Source organism: Hemicordylus capensis, chromosome 10 (genome assembly GCF_027244095.1).
Source record: "Hemicordylus capensis ecotype Gifberg chromosome 10, rHemCap1.1.pri, whole genome shotgun sequence".
Lineage (NCBI taxonomy): Eukaryota > Metazoa > Chordata > Lepidosauria > Squamata > Cordylidae > Hemicordylus > Hemicordylus capensis.
In genome coordinates this window covers 11,953,829-11,974,118 of record NC_069666.1, presented here as the reverse complement: position 1 = coordinate 11,974,118, position 20,290 = coordinate 11,953,829, and the positions used below count along the sequence as shown (strand labels likewise).

Here is a 20,290-nt window from a genome sequence, read left to right as displayed (position 1 = left end):
GGAGTAGAGATTAGTTGGCCAAAAAGTGTAATAGATTCCAGTGAGCTTGAGGGCTGCACTTATTTCACACTATGCATTGGTCAGCAACTAGTTTTTACTCGAGGACCCTTTTGTGGAGAGGGTGGAAGGTAGCAGAGCAAGCAGTCACTACCATCATCATTCCCTGAAGAGGCAGCGGGCAAGTCCCTTGGATACAGCCACACTTCTTCTACCTTGTATCTGGGTTGGCAACTGGGGAAGAGAACCCACGGTACTCAGGGGTCCAAAACGGACTCAGGGGCTGACAGTTGTTCATCTCCTCCAATGGGCGAGGATCATTTCCCTTGGATTATTTAAAAGTGGTGTAATGGTAGTGGCAATGTTACAGAAATAATTGATCTGCAAATGGCATAATGATACTTTTAAAAATAAATATGGAGATTTATATTTCCACCCATGAAGGCACATTTTTTCACATAATCTGATCTGCTAAGTTCCCTTACCTGTCTTACACAGTTCTGTATAAATACGGAACCAAATCCACTCCAACCCTTTCTTGAAGAGTGCAAATTATGGACACAATCCCATGGCACTTAGGCACATTAGGTCCCATTGATTTCAGTGTGCTCAGCTTCCCCAGTGAAATCAAAAGGGCTTCATGTGCTAACCTCCTGGCTGGATTGTGCTCCTGGTGTTTATACAAGTCTGACTGGAAATGCTAGTGGGTATAATAAGCGTCCCTAATCTTGGCTTGTAAAGCATCACAGGTTTTCTTTGCATCTCCCAGCAGCATTGAGGTATTGGGCTTGTAAAAAATAGGGTTGTCTACAGCAGCATATCCAACTCCCAGCGTGCGCTTCATGACAATGACCTGGAGGAACACAATGACAGCAGAAAAGAGGTAACTCTAAAACCATATGGTTGAAATATTTAAAGCAACATGAGCTAAGTCACAAAAATTAGGTTATTCAAGCACTAAAGAGACTTGTATACATTTGTGAAGAGTTAGGCTTTGTAACTGGAAAAGTATATATGTTTCAATAAGAAACTGATGTTGTCCTCCTGAAACATTGCCAGGACATGCAGAATATAACTATTGAGTGAGATGCTTTTGGTGGAAGATGGTAGATGTTTAACTAGGCATAGATAGCATGTAAAATAGACTATGCAAATAGAGGATGGTTCACATAGCCAGATGTAATTTTCCAGATCCTACTCCTTGGCAAAGGATACTACCACAACTTCTTGCTTTTATATTATCATTTTGTCAAACTATTTATAGTCATTCCACAGTCTTATCCACTGGTTTGGGGGCTATGCCATTCGAATTAGTTCCTCTGCACATCCAGTAAATCATTAAGTTCTCCATGCATATTATCCCACATATCTCCCTGTAGTAGCCCCCACACTATGGAATTCCCTGCCATTTGAGGCCTGCCTGGCTCCCACCTTCCTTGCCTTCTGGCACAACTTGAAAATGCTTCTCTTTCAATTTTAAAAAGAATCTCTGTGCTGCTCTCGGTTTTTGTCCCAGTCTCTGTCTAATGCTGTTAAACCCATTTTGTAATTGGTTTTACTCACTGTTGTGCTTATTGTTTTTAGATTACTGAAAACTGCCTTTTGTCTCTGAGGAAAGGCAGGGCAGAAAAACAGTTAATAAATAAATAAAAATGCCAGTCTGTTGAACCTCTGACCAGCAAGAGGTTCAACAGAAACAGTTATGTAATAAATAATTGCACTTCTGTTAAGGGGTCCCAGGAAGCTAGGCAGGTCTAGATCTGGCCACTACCTGGACAGGTGGATGCCAGGGACCCCATGTACACCACCTTGAGTTCCATGATGGAAGAAAGGTGTCATAAATAAATAAATATGGGGTGAAGTTCAATAATAAATTTGGATAATGACGATTCTGTTGTATAGCCACTGGAGATCAGCAGCACAGTCATGATCCAGAAGATCATGGAAATGTGCATGCTTCTTCAAAACAAATGTACAGTAGAACTTGTGCATGAACTTCCCCCAAGGGATTTTCATAAAGCTGTGCATGTGTTATGCGCTTTCAGGATATAGTCGCTTCCCCACCACCTAGCATGCTTTTTGCACATGTGCACACCTTGTGGTAGAGCTGATCCAATGTCTTCTGGATTGGAGCATAAGCCTTTGACCATGAAAACCCATCCTCATTTGTCCACCTATTCTTTTCCTTTAACATCTTCCGTTGGCCTTACTGAATATATGTTTGCTTTTAATATAGTAGCTTCAGTATATTTTTATCCCCTCTTTTACCACAGGCACACAAAGCGGCCATGGCATTTATAAAACAATTACGCAATGAAGCAATGTTGAAACGATATTGATACAACTGTGCATTAATGAGGACACAGTAAAACTGGACAGCAGCAGTAAATCCTACTAAAAACCAACTATTTGGGAAGAGTTGCCTGAATAAACAGTATTTACTGCCCACCTAGGAGAAAGCACTGAAGCTCACTTCTCTTGGGATTCCAGATCCTGAATGTCATGATAAAAAAGGCCCTCTTATGGGTACTCACCTTTTGTGAGACCCCTGCTGAGCATAAAGATACCTTTTAGAGTGGTGATTCTCTTATATTTAACAGAGGGAGAGCAACTGGCCCTATCCATCCCTCCAGTAGCTGTTGCTGGTATCTACATTATGTTTCTTTTTAGATTGTGAGCCCTTTGGGGACGAGTGGCCATCTTATTCATATATTATTTATTTTTCTATGTAAACTGCTTTGAGAACTTTGGTTGAAGAGTGATATAGAAATATTTGTTATTGTTGTAGTGGGGAGGTTCCCCATCTCTTTGTATTCCATGCAAGCTGTTATCTGTCCTGATGGAGAGTTCCATCATCCACAGATAGAACAAAATGCCATTAGCTGCTGTTATTATTACTTACTTGCTTAGCTTTCCAGACCTCCAATACAGGCATACCAGCTATAATTGAATTTGGATCTTCCTGGGCTGCAGAGTTCACAGTGTCATTGGCACCAATTACCAAAGCCAGGTCTGTGTCTGAGAGAGAGAGACAGAGACAGAGAGAAAGCTCATCCAAAAAACAAATACTTCAGAACTTTCCACTCTTAACAGGGCTTTCAAACTCTTAACTGCAAGGGAATTTCTCAGCTCCTTTAGGATGGGGCAAATAAGAAATCCAAACAGATAAATCAATAAATGGTTTTCTGGGCAAGGGTAAGAACGTTCTGCAAGCATGATGGTCACATTTAGTGGTCCTTACACACCTTTGCATACCACTTAAGGTGCCTTTCCTCAACAGAGAATGTGCTATTGATTGATTGATTGTTGTTTCTTTTATTGATTGATACAGGAAGACAGGCCACAGCTCAGTGGTAGAGGGCATATTCTGCATGTAGGAGGTCCCAGGTCAGTCCCCAGCATTTCCAAGTAGGGTTGGGAAGGACCCCTGTCTGAAACCTTGGAGAGCCCTTGCCAGTTAGAGTAGACACTGCTGATCTAGATCGACCAGTCATCAGACTTGGTATAAGGCAATTTCATGTGTTCATATGCTGCCCTTAAATTAACAGAGTTTCAAGTTGGTTTACAACAAATTAACAAACATTAGTTAGAATACTATTTAAAATATCATTTTGCAATAAAAATATAAACACTAGAATATTAACAACAGCAGAAACAAGAATAAAACAATTGTCAACTGTCAAACAATAGCTCAAGTAACACACCAGAAGACCTGGGCAAAGAAAAAGGTATTTGCCAGGTTTTGGAAAGACATTAGATTTGGTGTCAGGTGAGCCTCTTTGAAGAGGACATTCCATAGGTACGGTGCCACATGCGAAAAGCCCCTCGCCACCTAACTTCAGAGTGTGGAGATGGAGATGGATCTCTAACAATGAAGATTGTCAGGGAATCAGCCGTAGCTCTGCAGAAGGACCTATGCTCAATCCTTGTCCGGGAAAGGCCTCAATCTTCAGCCTTGGAGAACCACTACCAGGCACTTTAAACCTTGATGGACCAATGGTCTGACTCAATAGAAGGTAGTTTCCTATGTTTATCTTCCTTTTCACGCAGAAGAAAGTGGTCCTTCTTAAGCTGTGTAGGGTTTCAATACTGTTTAAACACTTTGATAAGTAAAATCTCTCTCAAGTGCCTCCTCATTGGTGGGAAGGGGCATTCTAAAAGCCCTTTAGCATTGTGTTAAATTTTAAATTATTTTAATGTTTTAATGTTTTAATTGGGTTTTAATTTGTACTGTTTTCTTGTAAACTGCCCAGAGACATAGGTTTGGGTGGTATATAAGTATGTCTGTTAAATAAATACACAAATAAATAAAATAATGATTTTGCAAGATGACCAGTTCACTAAGTCAGTATGCCAGTAACACAAAATCCACAATGCATCCGTGACCTTTCCCACAGTGATCACTGCTTGTCCAGACAGGTGAGCAGGATCAGCACAAGTGATGTAGCAACTGTTGCACCAGTGATGACAATCTCAAATTTCTCCGTGGCTGTACAAAAACAAGCTTGTGAATGTGCTGGCAATGCCCAGAGGCATCTGGCGGGCCACTGTGTGAAGCAGGATGCTGGACCAGATGGGCCTTGGGCCTGATCCAGCAGGGCTGTTCTTATGACTGGTGGAGGCGCGGAGTTAGATTTTCTGTGGCACGGGTGTAGCTACTTCCCCCATTAACAGAACCAGAAGCACACAAAAATTGTGAAAAATAACTAGGTAAATGTCCACCATTTGCATATTTTATGCAGTGCTGCAACATTTGTATTATCTTTTGCACAGTGTATGCACAGCCCAGCTTACGGCTCAGCAGGCAGCATCATGTTTGTCCTTGCAGCTCCCCAGCTTGCTTGCCAAGAGCTGTCATGGGCAGAGGTGTGTTGGGCTGGTTTCTACTTTTTACTGGATAGGGGTTAGGGTCTGACCAGGATAGACTAGAATATTCTCTGAACTTTGGGAAGTGGCAAGACTTGGCTTCAAAGGTAACACACACCATCTCCATGTCCTGGCTCAACAATTGCTTTGTGCGTGACGTGGAGCACTACCTAAGAGAGAAGAACCTGGCTCTCAAGGCGCTGCTGGACAATGCCCCAGGGCATCCTCCGCACCTGCTGCTTGCCCACCCCAATATGGAAGTGGTATTCATGCCTCCAAACACTACGTTGCTCATACAGCTGATGGACCAAGGCATCATCCAGGCTTTCAAGAGCTACTACACCACTGCTGACCTGATGGATAGCAACCCCGACACAGGAAGCCTGGAAGGGCTACAACATTGCCCATGCCTTGACCATTATCATGGAGGTGATGGATTTGCTCCCTGAATGCCTGTTGGAGGAAGCTATGGAAGGAGGCTGTGAGAGACAACACTTCTGTGCCAGCTGCGGAGGAAGAGGTTGGGAGGATAGTGGCTTCTGCCAGGTGACTTGATGGTGAGGGCTTTGAGGACATCCAGCCGGCTGAAGTCACACCCTGGAGGAGCTCACTGAGCAAGACCTGGAGGCCCTGATCAAATCCTCCAGTGATCAGAAAGAAGCTGGTGAAGAAGAGGAAGACTGCAGGGCCACAGCAAAGCTGACCCTTGAAAAGAGCAAAAGGGTCCTCAAACATGCTGCAGAGCTTGCAGATGAGAACATGCCTCAGAGCTGGCCCCTTTATGCAGGGCAGCCTGACATCCAGGTGGCGATTGAATGAACCAATTCAGCCCTACACAGAAGTCCAAAAAGACCTCAGGAAGGAGATGGCACAGCCAACCCTCCTGAGCTTTTTCAAGAGAGCACAGCCTGGCACTTCAGAGCGCCCTGGCACTTTGGGATGCAGCTGTGAACTGCCTGCAACAGAGGATGCATCATAGGAGGAGGAGGGTGCTGGTACCCCGTCATCCCCTTAAAAATCCCCCCTGAGCCGTGCCACACCATGCTACCTCTCCTCCCATGGAGTTCCAGTGCATTGACCTTTTGCACCAACTATCCTAATGACCACTAGGGGTACTGGGAGTAAAGATAGTGAGTAAGGGTCTCCCTAACTGTTCTACCTGTATCTAAGTATGACCCCTGTTATGACTCTACAGGTATTTCCTGTTGAGAGTCAGAATCCCTTCCTTTCCACTTAGAGAGCAGAAGGAAACATCTCCTTCCCTACCTACCTATTCATTATGTAGTCCTATAGATTAGGATCGGGTCTTTAGTTCTACAAGAATCTCCATGTGTCTTCTCTAAATAGCGGCAACAACTAAACTCTGCATTCTACTCTGTAACTGGAGTGGGTAGCTTATTTAGTGCTCTGCCAATTAATTGGGGGTAAAAATTACAACCCCCAACAGTCTGAACTTACAGGTCTAAAGGTGAGTCTGCTTTGAACTGGTTACCTATAGTAAAAAAGGGCTTAAGCCTGTAAGCTTGATGGCCCTGTCCCCTCAAAAACAACAGAAAGAAACTGTCCTATTTAGTAACAAAAAGGAGAAATGTCCCCCATTTCAGACACTCAGAGTGGAGAGTGGAGTGTATGTGTAAGACATTACTGAGCTAAGAAGGAGATCTGCGTTTCGTCACACTGGATTAAACAGTCATTGGGTCTGATCCAGCAAGGATCTCCTTACGTTGAAAATAACTCTCTCAGACTCTTTGTTTTCCAGGCAGCAACAGCCCAGAGAAGGCTGAAGACAATGTGATCACTGCAGCAGTCAGTGAAAAACTGAGGTGCTAAAGCAGGATGTGCACTGAGTGGATACAGGATCTGCACTGAGTGTTCCCTGCTAAGTGATCAAAGAGGCACATTTTAAAAGTGGTGATTCTCTTTATTTGGCAGGGGGAAAGGAACTGGCCCTATCCACCCACAGCACAGCATCCCTCCAGTGGCTGTTGCTGGTGTCTATCTTATGTTTCTTTTTTAGATTGTGAGCCCTTTGGGGAAAGGGAGCCATTCTATTTGTTTGTTTTATATCTATGTAAGCCGCTTTGGGAACTTTGTTGAAAAGCGGTATTCAGCATCTACAAGGGGTGGGGTTACCGACAAAATAGCTCTAGAACAGGGATTCTCAACCTTGGGTCCCCAGATGTTGTTGGACTTCAACTCCCATAATCCCCAGCCCCAGTGGCCTTTGGTTGGGGATTATGGGAGCTGAAGTCCAACAACATCTGGGGACCCAAGGTTGAGAACCTCTGCTCTACAAGCTTCCAATGCAGGTCTCTGCGCAGGCGCAAATACCCATCAGCGTGATGCACACACAGAAGAACAAAACATTTTCGGCACACCCTTTCTTTCACCCCATGCAAAGAATATCAAACACTACACACACACACACACACACACACACACACACACACACACACACACACTCACTCCCCTGGCTCATTTAAAAAAACAAACATGTATATCTACTACCTACATATATACCTTCTGCAGAGGGCTTGTCTTGCTTTAAACTAAGATGGGTCCTCTGATCAGGAGCCAACAGCATTCCAGTAAGTCAGGGATGTGGGCAGGGGAGAATGAAGAACCAACTGTTACTCAGCCAGTGCTTTCCCCTTCCAAGGGTCCAGGGAGACTTATCCCCCTTGCTCAGTTACACCTAGATCCATGAATCAAGCCTGCTACTATACAATGATATACAGTACTTGATATCATTACCAAGTGCCTATTTCTCTAAATATTCACACTGTTGACAGAATACCGATATACATTTGATGGTGGGAAGGGAGTAATCTGCTTTCATTTATTCTAGAGCAAATCCTTGCTTGTTGTCTATTAATTTAATTCCAGACACACCGGCTGGCTTGTCCATGAACCACACAAAGCTTTGGTCTTATCTAGCCTTCAATTCTGCGACTTTAAGAGGTATTACCATAAGCCCTGTGATCTACCATATACTACTTGAGGCAGGATGCTTAATCTTTGGCATAACTAGAAAGGCAGACAAGAACATTTAAAGTTTCAGGGTAGTTTGTATCCAAGATAAGCCTTTGGTGCCCCCCCACCCCTGACACCCCACACCCTCACTTTTTACCTGGGAAGTCTTCATTTATCTCATCCATTTCCAACACAACGTCATAAGGCACACCAGCTTCTGCCAACAGAACATTCAGCTGCCCTGGCATGCGGCCTGCAACCGGGTGGATGCCAAATCTGGAAACCAAGAGAGGAAAGAATGGTCACTTTGCATCCAAAACATGCTGAACTCATAAAAAGGAATTGATAAATGTTGGCAGTGCACCCCAGGTGGAGGCAGGCCAGTTCTAACGCTCGTCAACCTCCTGACTGAACCAGTTGCAATAACAGCGTGTGGAGTGGGGGCAGCCAGCGACCATGGAGGGCAGTTTAATAGGGGAGCACCAGCCTCCCCTTGGAACACATGGCAGGAGTTATTTATTTATTACAACCCTGTGAGGTAGGTTAAGTTGAGAGGGAGGGGAGGGGAGGGAGTGTTACTGCCCCAGGCTGTCCTATTGAGCTTCGCAGCCAAACAGGAATCCAAATCCACATTAAAGACTGAGAAAGTCACCCCTGTCTGTTTACAAAGGTAGTATGTCTAACTATAGAAGCTAGGCTAACAGTAGGAGAAGACCTCACATTTCAGCACCCAGAAGCTGTATGGTGATGTTGTTAGATTAAACAAATTTGTTGTTAGATTAAACTTTTTAGTGGCATTGAATGCTTTTAGTGCTCCAGAACAGTACCATCTAGAACAGTGCCATGAAAATGATAGGAAATTATCAACTAATTCAGTGATTATTGCAGAGTAAGTGGTTGGCAGGGAGGGTTGGTTCTAGGGACTGGTCTGAAGCTGAGCTGGGTCTGGGTCTGGATCTGGTCAGTACCTAGATGATGATCACCTCCATGCACACTGCCTTTCAGCTCTGACATTAAAGAAAGATGGGATTAAAATGGAATAAAATAATTAGTAGTTCTTTTTAAAGTATAGCTGATGTCATTGTAATACTTGACATTTGAATAGTAGTTTGGAGAGTTTCCTTGCACCAGCATATTTGTTGCACTTGCCTGACTTTCTTTCCTTGTTCGTTAAGCATTTTCACCATCTCAGCAATGGGATACTGAGCCTTGGCTGCACAAAGGCCCCAACCTGCAACAATGGGGGGAGAAATAATCAGTGCTTACTTTACTGCTCTCTCCCCCAGGTTTTCATCCACCACAGAAATAAATTCAAACTTCATAGGAACATAAGAAGCTGCCTTATACTGAACTGGACCATTGGTCCATCTAGCTCAGTATTGTCCACCCAGACTGTAAGTGGCTTCTCCAAGGCTGCAGGCAGGAGTCTCTCTCAGCCCTATCTTGGAGATGTTGGGGAGGGAACTTGGAACTTTCTGCATGCAAATGCTCTTATCTTACAGTACTCATACATGTCTCCCATTCAAATGCAAACAAGGGCAGTCCCTGTTTAGTAAAGGGGACAATTCATGCTTGCTACTACAAGACCAGCTCTCCTCCTACATGATGTGCAATTCATGTAGCTGCACTTGGTCACATTGATTATAATTATTTATTATTATTATTTATTACATTTATAAACCACCCCATCCAGAGGCTCTGGGCAGTGTGCAACAACTTTTAAAAAGACATAAAAACACACAATTCAAAACACAATGCTAAAAATAATAACAAATAATTCAAACACAATTAAAACCATTTAATACCAATTAAAATACTTTTAAAAACACACAACACTTTACAAGCCTTAAAGGCCAGGCCAAACAAATAAATTTTTAGGGCTCTCTTAAAGGCCGATAGCGAGCCTAAACTGCAGATATCTGCTGGGAGTGCATTCCATAGACCAGGAGCAGCTACAGAAAAGGCCCGGTTCCGAGTCGCCACCAGACGTACCGGTGGTAACTGGAGACGGACCTCTCCAGATGACCTCAATGAGCAATGGGGATTATACCAAAGAAGGTGCTCTCTAAGGTGATCCCTTTTGATCTCTTCTAGTCCCCTAGACACGGATCCCTTTTAAACTCTTCTAGTCCCTTTCTTCATCTGTTATCTTTCCCCACTGTGTGAGACTTCAGCTCCTGGGACAGAAAGCTGCCTCCCCGCAACCTCTGCTCCTGTTACCCTGTAAAGCAAGGGTGGGATGACTTCCATTTTGTGCAGTATGTGTTGTACTCAGCCACAATAGATTAACTGTGTACTTGGCTGTCATCTTAAATATAATCTTCTCCAGATTTTCCCCTTCCTATTTTAAGAACATAAGAACACCCCTGCGGGATCAGGCCCAAGACCTATCTTGCCCAGTATCCTGTTTTCCACAGTGGCCCACCAGATGCCTCTGGGAAGCCCACAGGCAAGAGATGAAGACATGCTTTAGCTCCTGCTGTTGCTCCCCTGCAACTGGTATTTGGAGGCCCCTTGCCTCAGAAGCTGGAGGTGGCCTATAGCCATCAGACTAGTAGCCATTGCTAGACCTGCCATACATGAATTTGTCTAAGCCCCTTTTAAAATCATCCAAGCTAGTGGCTAGTCATCCAAGCTGTTTAGAGCCTTGTATAGCCCCGGCCCCCGTTAATAAATTGTTACATGTGTGTAAGCTAAATGAAGCAATTGTCTGATATCTAGAGCTTGCTTGTCTCATCTAAGGGCTCCGCAAAGCGATTAATACCATCTACAGCAATCAATATAATGAAATACAATACAGTACAAAAGAACTATTCACTAAGAAATTCATAGCAGAGAAATATCAACAATGCAGTAAGCTGCTAAATTCATAAAGGACCAAACTCGACAACTGCAAATGTGTTTTTAAATCCTGTGCATGGGGCTGCCCACACTTCTTTCCTCTCCTGAACACTCTATTTAGAACTCCCACTTAAGTTCTGGATGAATTCTACAAACGCTCATCATACACACGTCTCAAATCTCATAACTGAACTCTTACCAGGAGTGATGATGATTGAGTTAGCTTCTTTTATCAGTTCAATAGTTTGATCAATTCCAACTTCAGTGTGTGTTCCAACAATTTCCATGGGCTTTCCTCCAGCGGTAGATGTTGTACCATATCCACCCAAAATGACATTTGGCAAAGATCGGTTCATGGCCTAGACAACCACAAAAGATAAAATTATCAAAAAGCCAATGGCTTCAAGTCCACTGAAAGACAACCCACACAGGATGGCCCTTAGATAGTTTCATTGAAACGAAGTCTGTTAAAACTGCAAACATACAGCATCCTGGTTTAGCATCCTGAACTAAGCTCTGGCTCCCGAAGAGATGTAGATGGATACAGCGGTAAGATCTCCTTGTCACTTTGAGAGGTGGGGAATCTGCTTTAAAACAGTGGCACTGTCATGCTTAACTATAATTAAAGCAAACTATGGTTTATAAACCCACTTCAACACATGGTTTCATATCCCAAATGGAGGCCTTCTTAACTACGGTTAGGTATTTCGTTGTAATTAGGACAGTCAAAATGCCCCGGTCCCCATTTATGAATGTATGGAGCTACTTTTTATTGTCTCGAGACTATTAGTCTCTCTAGATTTATCTGCAATGACTGGCTGACAGGGTGAGGAAAACCTCTCTAAGTTAGGCATTGCCTAACTTGTCCTTTAATTTTAATGGGACTATTCTGAGAAATTTTTCTCATCCTGTCAGTCACTGACTGGTAGCGACTCTCCAGGGTTTCAGACAGGGGCTTTCCTAATCCAGTCTGGAGATCCTAGGAATTGAACCTGGCACCTTCTGCACACAAAACAGATGTTCTTCCACTGAGCTGCAGCCCCACCCCAAGGCAATGAAGTTAGCATTGCTATTTCAGCAATTTGGCAGGGGGCAGGAGTAAAGCTGGTTGAACTTACCCGCAGAGGCAACCATGCTGCCTGCAGTTCTGGCAGCTAATGTTTTTTATTTATTTAAAAAGCCCCTAAATCACTTCAGGGATTATGCTACATATCACCATTTGGGGGAACTTCTGGCTGTAAAAAGGTGGCCACCAGCTGCTAGGAGGAGTACTGCAGATGCCATGGGAAAAGGTGGCATTTTAGGGCATCATTCACCCCTTTGACACTCCGCCATTTTGAGCTGAACGTTCTCTAAATAGGATGATGCTGAAATCTTGAAAAAGTGAAATTCAAAGCAAATTTCAGGATTCCTTCCAAGGGTCTAAGAATTTTCAAGGGAAGGTAAATGAATTCTCGCTTCTTGGCCTTTGGGATAAGATCAAGTGTAATGAGTGTCTATCAAACCAACAAAAGTCTTCAGGAGGTTTTGCACATCCTTGTTTGAATGAACCAAATAAAATCTCCAGTACTCTCTCACAAGAAAATTGACTTTGTAGCAGTTTCACCTTTTGAAACATGGCCCACAGAAGAAGTTATAGCCTTGTTTGACTAAAGAACGAACACACAGAGACATAGGAAGCTGTCTCATACCAATCTAGACCCTTGGTCCATCTAGCTCAGTACTGTCCACACTGACCAGCATCGGGTCTCCAGAGTTTCATGAAGGAGTCTTTCTCAGACCTATCAGGAGACCTACCTTTTAAATTTAAAAAATTTTAAAACATTTTTTGATCTGATTGTAACTGATTTTAAAAAGTGTTTTAAAATTGTTTTTGTATTGTATCCCCCCCCGCGCTTTTGGGGGGGGGGTATGTTATGATTTAACGTGTGTTTTTATCTCATGTTTTAATGTTGTATTATAAGCCGCCCAGAGAACAATTAGTTATGGGTGGCTAACAAATAATAAAGTTTATTATGATGATGCCAGGAATTGAACCTAGGACCTTCTGCATGCAAAGCAGATACTCTACCACTAAGCTGTAGCCCCATGCCCTTCTACCAGCCAGTGTACATACACTCAGCTTACCACACACATGATGTAAGATAGGATTGCTCCAGAAGAACCAATCAAGGCTCCAACAATAGTCATCAGGTTGTTGTCGAGAAGAAACCCTTCTGCACACAAAGCCCATCCAGAGTAGCTGTTAAGCACAGTGATCACCACCGGCATGTCTGCTCCACCAATAGCTGCAGTAAGTGTGACTCCCTGCCACGTTGTATATGCCACAGGAAGAAAGAGGGAACAAATGAATGTTACTTTTAAGTAATAAAATAGCAGTTGAGAGTAACATTAATAGGAAAAGGAGAGAAACAAACATAAATCCAAAACATCGAAATGCATGAATCATGGGGAGAGAGAGAGAGGGGGGGGGGACTGGAGTAATATACTCACACTCTGAGTTTCTAGGCAGTGACCATTTCATTCTGTGGATACTATAGGGGTGTTACTTGATTCTGCAGCATAGCTAAGCTCTACATTTAAAGCAGGGCTGTACGACTTTGTGCCTCTTGCAGATGTTGGACAATTCCCATCAATTGTTTATTGACCACTGTGGCTGGGGGTGATGGGAGCTTTAGTCTAAAACCAACTGGAGGGTCAAAATTGTACAGCCCTGATTTAAAGCATACCTAGCATTCACAATCAGAGAAGAAACTGATACAATTTAATACCAAATGCTACTAAGAACTGAGTTGGGATTATAACCCTGCAGAGTGAATTTGCCCATTTTAGAGTATACGTCAATCAACATGGCCATGCTTCTGTTGATTTTAGTGGCACTTTCCTGCTAAATGTTTCTCCATGGTCTGAAAATCAGACCTGGATTCGTAACTCTCTTAGAATCATAGAGCTGACAGAAGATGAAAGACCCTCTAAGACATTTTCCTGCTGAGAAGTACGATCATCTACCCTATAATGTCTGAAGTGGAGCATGTGCTGCAAGCTGTATGCACACCTGAAGCCTGTGCATGCATGCACACATGCACATGTGTACCACTGCTCTGAGTTCCTCTTCAGGAAGGAAGCACATGCCCTTGTATGGCCCCCTGCCACCTTGCTGCCACACTTCAGGGAAGGAAGAAAACAAAAGTCCATAAAAAGAAAAGGAGGGGGAAGAGAACTACAGAAGTGCCAGAGTGCTTCCAGGCTCTCCTTATCAATCATGTTCAGAAACAAGAAGTCACTTCCAAGACAAGAAGTCACTTTGCCAGGACTTGTCCCTCTCAGCTCTGGTTTCACACCACTTGGGGAAAACTGATGATCTACACCCTTAAGTGATTTTACCTTTTTATTATGGGGACTTCAGAGGCTAATAAACTCAGGAAATACTAGATGGATTTTTTCTCTCAAAACAACACATGGTTATTCTTCAGCATATACCTGAATGATTAAAAACATTTAAAGGGAAATTAAATATATATAAGATGTAATTATCTGAGGGGAAGAAAACCCAGCCCCATAACCAACACATATACTAGAATTTAATGGTCCATTTTTAAACCGCTGCACTTCAGGCATTTTACATCAAACCTGCACTGGATTTGGAGAGGTGGTGTCACTTGTCTGTTTTTGTTTGCAAATGTTCAGGCAGATTGGACAGATGTTTTAGATTTATGATCAATAGAATATTTAAGGCTTATATGGCAGAATGTTGAAAAAAATCCTTATCTTAACTATACTGGCACTATCATATCTGTATTGCTTTTAAGAGCAGTAATAAAGATGCAAAGAAGATGTGTAACATTTATCCTCCAATGCTTCTGAGCACCTCCAGGTTTCACTTATGTCAATAGGACCTTAAAGAATTTTGTATCTTGGAAGACTGGGCCCACACCATATCTTCCCCATACTGCTTCATAGCACGCACACACCCTGCTCTAAAGTTTAGAATTACATGGACATTTGCATGACTAAGCCAAAGGCTTATTTTACTATGCTGCCCACAGCTAAAACATTTTGGAACCCTGCACATGTGGTTTGTGGGATTCTGCAGGGGTTCCGCTGGATTTGTTATGGAATTTCTATAGAGCTGCACAAATATTTTGAGGAGAGCTTTGCAGAGTCTTCGGAATGATCCCAGTCTCTCTCCCCCCGCCCCCCATGACTGCATCTTGCTGTTGTTCAGGAGATGCTGGATATTCACAGTACAGTTTGTGCCCGCTGGGTTTGAAATTCAAAATAGGCAACACATATTTTTACTGGTGGAGCAATAAAAGAGATTGTCTTATCTGTGTTGCATTCTTATGCACAACAGATAAATGAAGTTTATTGGCCCACCAACAAAATAGGCTGACTTTCCCACCCAGGACTAAGATACAATTGCCTATCCCAAATTATCTTGGGATTTATGTTTGTGTCCAACAGCACAGACTGTGCTGTTGCTATTTATTTATTTACTAAATTTATACTCGGCCTTTTGGTCTGGCAGACCCATAAGGCAGCAGGCTCTCCATTCCTATGGTTTCCAAAGTTCCATTACTGAACTCCTCCAACCTTTAAAACCTCTTGTTCTAGCAAGGTAATCAGTACCAGAATTTGAAAGAACAGAAAGTAAATTTCGGAGCGGGCTTGATGCTAACCCACTCTCTGACTTGCCAAAAGGCCAGGCCTGTGGACAGCTGTAGCCAAGTTTGGACACGAGTGTGTTCCTCAGTTTCTTCAATAGTCCCTGGGGTCAGTGGCTGAAGCTAGGAGCTTGAGCCTGAAGTGCAACAGGTGGATGATATTGTTCTGTGGATGAGGCAAAGCCAGAAGGCCAGGCTCCCGGAGGCCAAGCTAATCTAGATGTTTCATAGAGGGGCTAATGTTATACACACTGCTCCCAAGGAGAGGTGTGAGGCTCCGTTACCCAGTTCACAGCAGCTCATTTTCCCAGTTGCAAACCAAGGGCAGCCTTCACATGAGGCAGAGCGAGGTGGTCACCCCAGGCACAGGTGCAAGGAGCAGCAGAGGGGGCAGCAAGTGCCAGACCCCCTCCACCACAGACACGACCTGGCCATCCACTGCCAACACCCTTCCTCTCCCTGCTGGGACAGGCTGTTCTTTCCCTTCTCCCACTGCTGGGATGTGCCTCCTCGCCTGCCTCTGACTCAAGCTAGGAACCCCCCTGCTGCCACTGCCAGGCTTGGTGATAATAGTTTGAAAGTTCCCACATGTCACTGCCTCAGCAGCCTGGTCTGAGATGCTAAGCATTTATCCGCAGATGGCAGCGGACATCCTATGCCTTTCGCCTCAGGCAGCAAAAATGTCTCGGGCTACCCTTGTTGCAGACCACAAGGTTTCTGCTGCAAGCCGCAGTCTTTCTGACATCAATCTCTCCCCGTAACCCAACATATTTTGCTAGGTTCTGTCCCAGACCCGGCCTTTCTTTGCCATCAGCTTTGGGCCCGACCTGGATAGCCATTTTTTAAAACTTAAGTTACCAAGCCTATCCATACCATGATTGAAGAAAGTCCTGAAACACCAAGCAGACAGGCCATGCCAGTTGTATAGCTGGGAGCCAGCATGTAAGGAATCATGCCACCGACTGAGGCTGCCAACAATCCAGCATTCAAGTAATGGCGGCCAGGCAGAAGGAGCGGAGCGGAGTTTAATATACCTAGAACAAAAGACTGAGGCTTAACGTTTTTTGCTACTTTGATGTTTGAAATGCTAGGCAAATAAATAAAAAGAAGATCAGTGGGTCCACAAACAAAAAGAAGCTGCTAATTCGGATGCCAACCAAACCAGGGGGGAAATCAATTCTACACTAGACATACCTTGGGGGTGGGACCAATGCTCAGTGGTAAAGCATCTGCTGAGCATGCAGAAGCTCCCAGGTTCAAATCCTGGCAACTCCAGGTAGGGCTGAGAAATTCCTGCCCGAAGCCCTGGAGAAACACTGCCAGTCAGAGCAGACAATTCTGAGCTAGATGATCTGACTCAATAGATGGCAGCTTCCTATATTCCTACAGTATAAAGGTAAAGTGTGCCATCGAGTTGGTGTCGACTCCTGGCGACCACAGAGCCATGTAGTTGTCTTTGGTAGAATACAGGAGGGGTTTTCCATTGCTTCCTCCCATGCATTATGAGATTATGCCTTTTGGCATCTTCCTATATCACTGTTGCCTGATACAGGTGCTTCCCATAGTCTGGGAAACATACCAGTGGGGATTCGGATCAGTGACTTCTGGCTTGCTAGTCAAGTCGTTTCTCCAGTCCTGACAAAATCCCTTTCCCATCCCTGAAAGCTCCTACTGGCCTTGGGAGGGGATGGGTGAAATATCAGCTTCCTTCCCAGGGCAAATGGCTTTTGGAGGAATGATATTCAGCATGACCATGGCACAAGGATTAACCATCTGCCCACACCAGCATCCCACACCTGCACAGAAACAGAAGGGCTAAAACATGCTCAGTGCCGCGTCTAGTTTGACTCTAATATCCAGAATCAATACAGAGCTCATTGTCTGCTCCTTAGAACTGGATAAGCCTAAGACTGGAATCCTGCTGAACTGAATGCAACAAAACAAGTTTGGTCTACTAACTTTTAGTTGCTGAACCAATCTATTTATAGGCTACAATCTGGTACAGTTTCCCCAGTAGATAACACCTCTCTCCCTCCTGCACTATAATCCTACTGCAGATGTGTTACCTTATTGTATTTTATTTATAGAAGAGCAGCTGTTTTCCACATGTGTACAGTTATTGCACAGTTACACTACTTCCCTCTTTGTCCGTAGTACTTCTCCATACTGCTCAGCGCACATCTAACTGGCTGTAATCTCCCAAATCCAGCTATTTTTCATTATGGCGCGGGGATCCACACACAGAGAGGTCCTGGAGCTTTCTAATCCTGTTTTCTGTGTCCACTGTTCACCTATCTGGGAAAGACTGATGGGTATGTATTCACCAGTATATCTTAAATTAGGTAAGTTAGACTGAGGGTCTAGGTAAGTCTAGGGTCTAAGACTTAGGTACGTTAGACTGGCTAGTAAGCTTAATTGTAGGGAATGGCGTGGGGTGTGTGGGGGGGGAGCTGAACCCAAATTGCCCCAGCAAGGACGGCTCCAGGGGGGCAAGGGGATGAAAAGTAGTTCCAACCCCCAGCTGCCCCCACCACCACCACTTCTGTTTCAGAAATCAAACATGTGGGAAATCAAACAAACAGGTCACCCAACTCCAAAATGCAAAGTGAATTCTTTGCCGCCCTTCTGTGCTCCCCTCATTTTTTTTCTTCCGGTGCTGCCTCTGTGCCCCATTCACATAATGTCACTTGTAATATTGTGACATTGCATCCACTATGTCTTTCATTTGCCATGTCCTAAGCAGCTATTTATTCCGCAAAGCTTAGGAGGAGGCCATGAGATTTTCAAAGGAGTTTTTGGTGGTTTTTGTTTTTTTTAAATGCTGGTGGCATCAGTTACTATGGAAATTCAGTGAGGACAAAGTTTCTAACTCTTTAAGAGCCTTTGGCAATCCAGCAGAAGTTTGTACACCCTAACGTTCTACATATAAACCACAGAGAAACATACCTTGCAGTTTTCCATACGCTACCAAAGAACCACTGAAGGTTACACCCCCAATATAGGTACCCAAGTAGGCAACGGTTTTGAGAACATTGGCAGAAGGGTGAACATCAAGGTGTGGATATTCGATCATGTACTCAGCAATGCACGTCAGAACTGCTGCCAAACCAACCAGACTGTGAAATGCAGCAACAAGCTGTGGAAGGTCGGAGATTTCAATTCGTTTCGCAATAGTGAGACCTGGAAAAATGAAATGATTTAGATCCAAGATTAAAAATATTATATTGTATTTCATACCCTCTCAGAAGTATAAACAAAAAACAGCTAGTTAAGTAACCAAGAGCTGTTTACTTTCTTATTTTCCCTTTTTTGTGCAAAGACAAAAGAAACATAATAGGAAATTATAACCTCATTTTAAGTCTCCACCAAAAAATTTATCACAAGGACCTTTCAAGGCAACAATGTCTCAAGAGCACTGAGCAAATGTGGAACTCCTCAAAGCCACAATCTTGTCAGGGGAAGGTGTGTGTTCATGATCTGTGGCCATGGAAATCTAGTTCCCAGATGAATTTTGGTTGCAGATCATATACAATGGAAGGATGCCATCAAAAGAGCCGATGGTTGGTCATCCTATAACAGACAAATGATTTTCAACTGTGTCCCAGGGAATCCTAGGGCACCTTGGAAGCTTATCAGAATTCATCAACAAGCAGAGTAGTGGCAAACAAGCTTTCCTGAAAGACTACTTACCACCCAAGGGTCCAGACAGAGGAAAAGCTAGAGGAGTAACTCTTCACTTAAATGGTTTTGGGAGAGGAAAGACATTTTTAGGGAGGGAGATCTGAGTTATTAGGTTTGGTGGGTGGAATTCAGTAAAATGAGGGTGGGGGGGACTCCTCAAATGCTTGTAGGGTGGGAGTTCTGCACCCCTGTTGTCCACCATATCCCCACAATGTGCAACCCTAGGGGAATGTTGGTGTGCCCCAGGGTACACACCATGCAAGGCAATGTTGACTTGACCAGACCAATGAGCAGAGTGTTTAGAATAAGGGTGGGCAAGCTTGACCCTCCAGCTATTGTTGAACTACAACTCCCATCGTCCCTACAATTGTGGCTGGGGATGATGGGAGTTGTAGTTCAACAACAGCTGGAGGGCCAAGATTGCCCATCCCTGCCCTAGAACAATCCTCAGAGTGTGCAATGCAGTATGCTGGAGTTCCTTAGCAGACCAGCCTGTACGGAAAGGGTTCTCTGGTTTTGTTTCCTTTGGAAGGTCCGGCGGCCACTGGCATAAACAAGAATATCCACTTCCCACCAGTATTGTCTGCTTCTATGGCTTGTATGAAAACCATTTTCTACATTACTGTGATTCAAGTTTTGGAATAGACCTGGAAGGTCCTTTTTTGGAAAAAAACATACCATGGAGTGTTGGGATGAAACTGGAGACCTGGTTCATAATATTTATTCTTGCTTTAATGTTTCTATTGTTTTAATTGTTAACTGCTTTGTGGGAAATGATATATTTTAAAAAGCAGTATATATATATATGCATTCAGTTAAAAAAATCATTTTAAAAAAATATCCTGGGGGACTGAACTGAACATTATAGAGCAGGGTTCCATTATCATGATGTATCAATACTAAACTGGAACTGGAGATTTTTAAAGCACACACACTCATACAACTTTTGTCCTCTTTGCATGACTCCATGGTGAACATGCACAGGAATGGTCTGTTCCTAACAGAGTGTATTGAACCTTAACTACTGGATTTGTGCTCCGCACAGGAGGTGATAACTAACCAGAGTTATTTACAAGGTTATATGCAGCTCTTTGGCAGGGGTCTTAATTTAGGCCTGCAGCAGGATTTCATCTAGTCCAAGGGAAGAAATGGGGGGAGGAGCTGTGCACAGAGGAAGGGCACAAATAATTCACCAGGCTGCATACAGAGAGGACCCACAGAAACTGAACTGGAATGATGTTTGGCATAATTTTTGGTGACTGCATCTT

At 43.7% G+C, this 20,290-nt stretch overlaps 1 protein-coding gene across 1 annotated transcript in view; it reads right to left on the bottom strand.

Moving 5' to 3' along the window:
• Positions 1-396: 396 nt before the first annotated feature.
• LOC128335146 (NAD(P) transhydrogenase, mitochondrial-like) overlaps positions 397-20,290 on the bottom strand; it is a 74,397-nt gene continuing 54,503 nt past the window's right edge. The window contains exons 15-22 of the mRNA XM_053273039.1: positions 18,288-18,521; positions 16,215-16,375; positions 12,805-12,984; positions 10,877-11,036; positions 8,986-9,067; positions 7,994-8,112; positions 2,900-3,015; positions 397-850 (exon numbers count right to left, since the gene is read on the bottom strand). Coding sequence (XP_053129014.1) covers positions 698-850; positions 2,900-3,015; positions 7,994-8,112; positions 8,986-9,067; positions 10,877-11,036; positions 12,805-12,984; positions 16,215-16,375; positions 18,288-18,521 — 1,205 coding nt within the window. The 3' untranslated portion in view covers positions 397-697. The remainder of the gene's footprint in view (positions 851-2,899; positions 3,016-7,993; positions 8,113-8,985; positions 9,068-10,876; positions 11,037-12,804; positions 12,985-16,214; positions 16,376-18,287; positions 18,522-20,290) is intronic.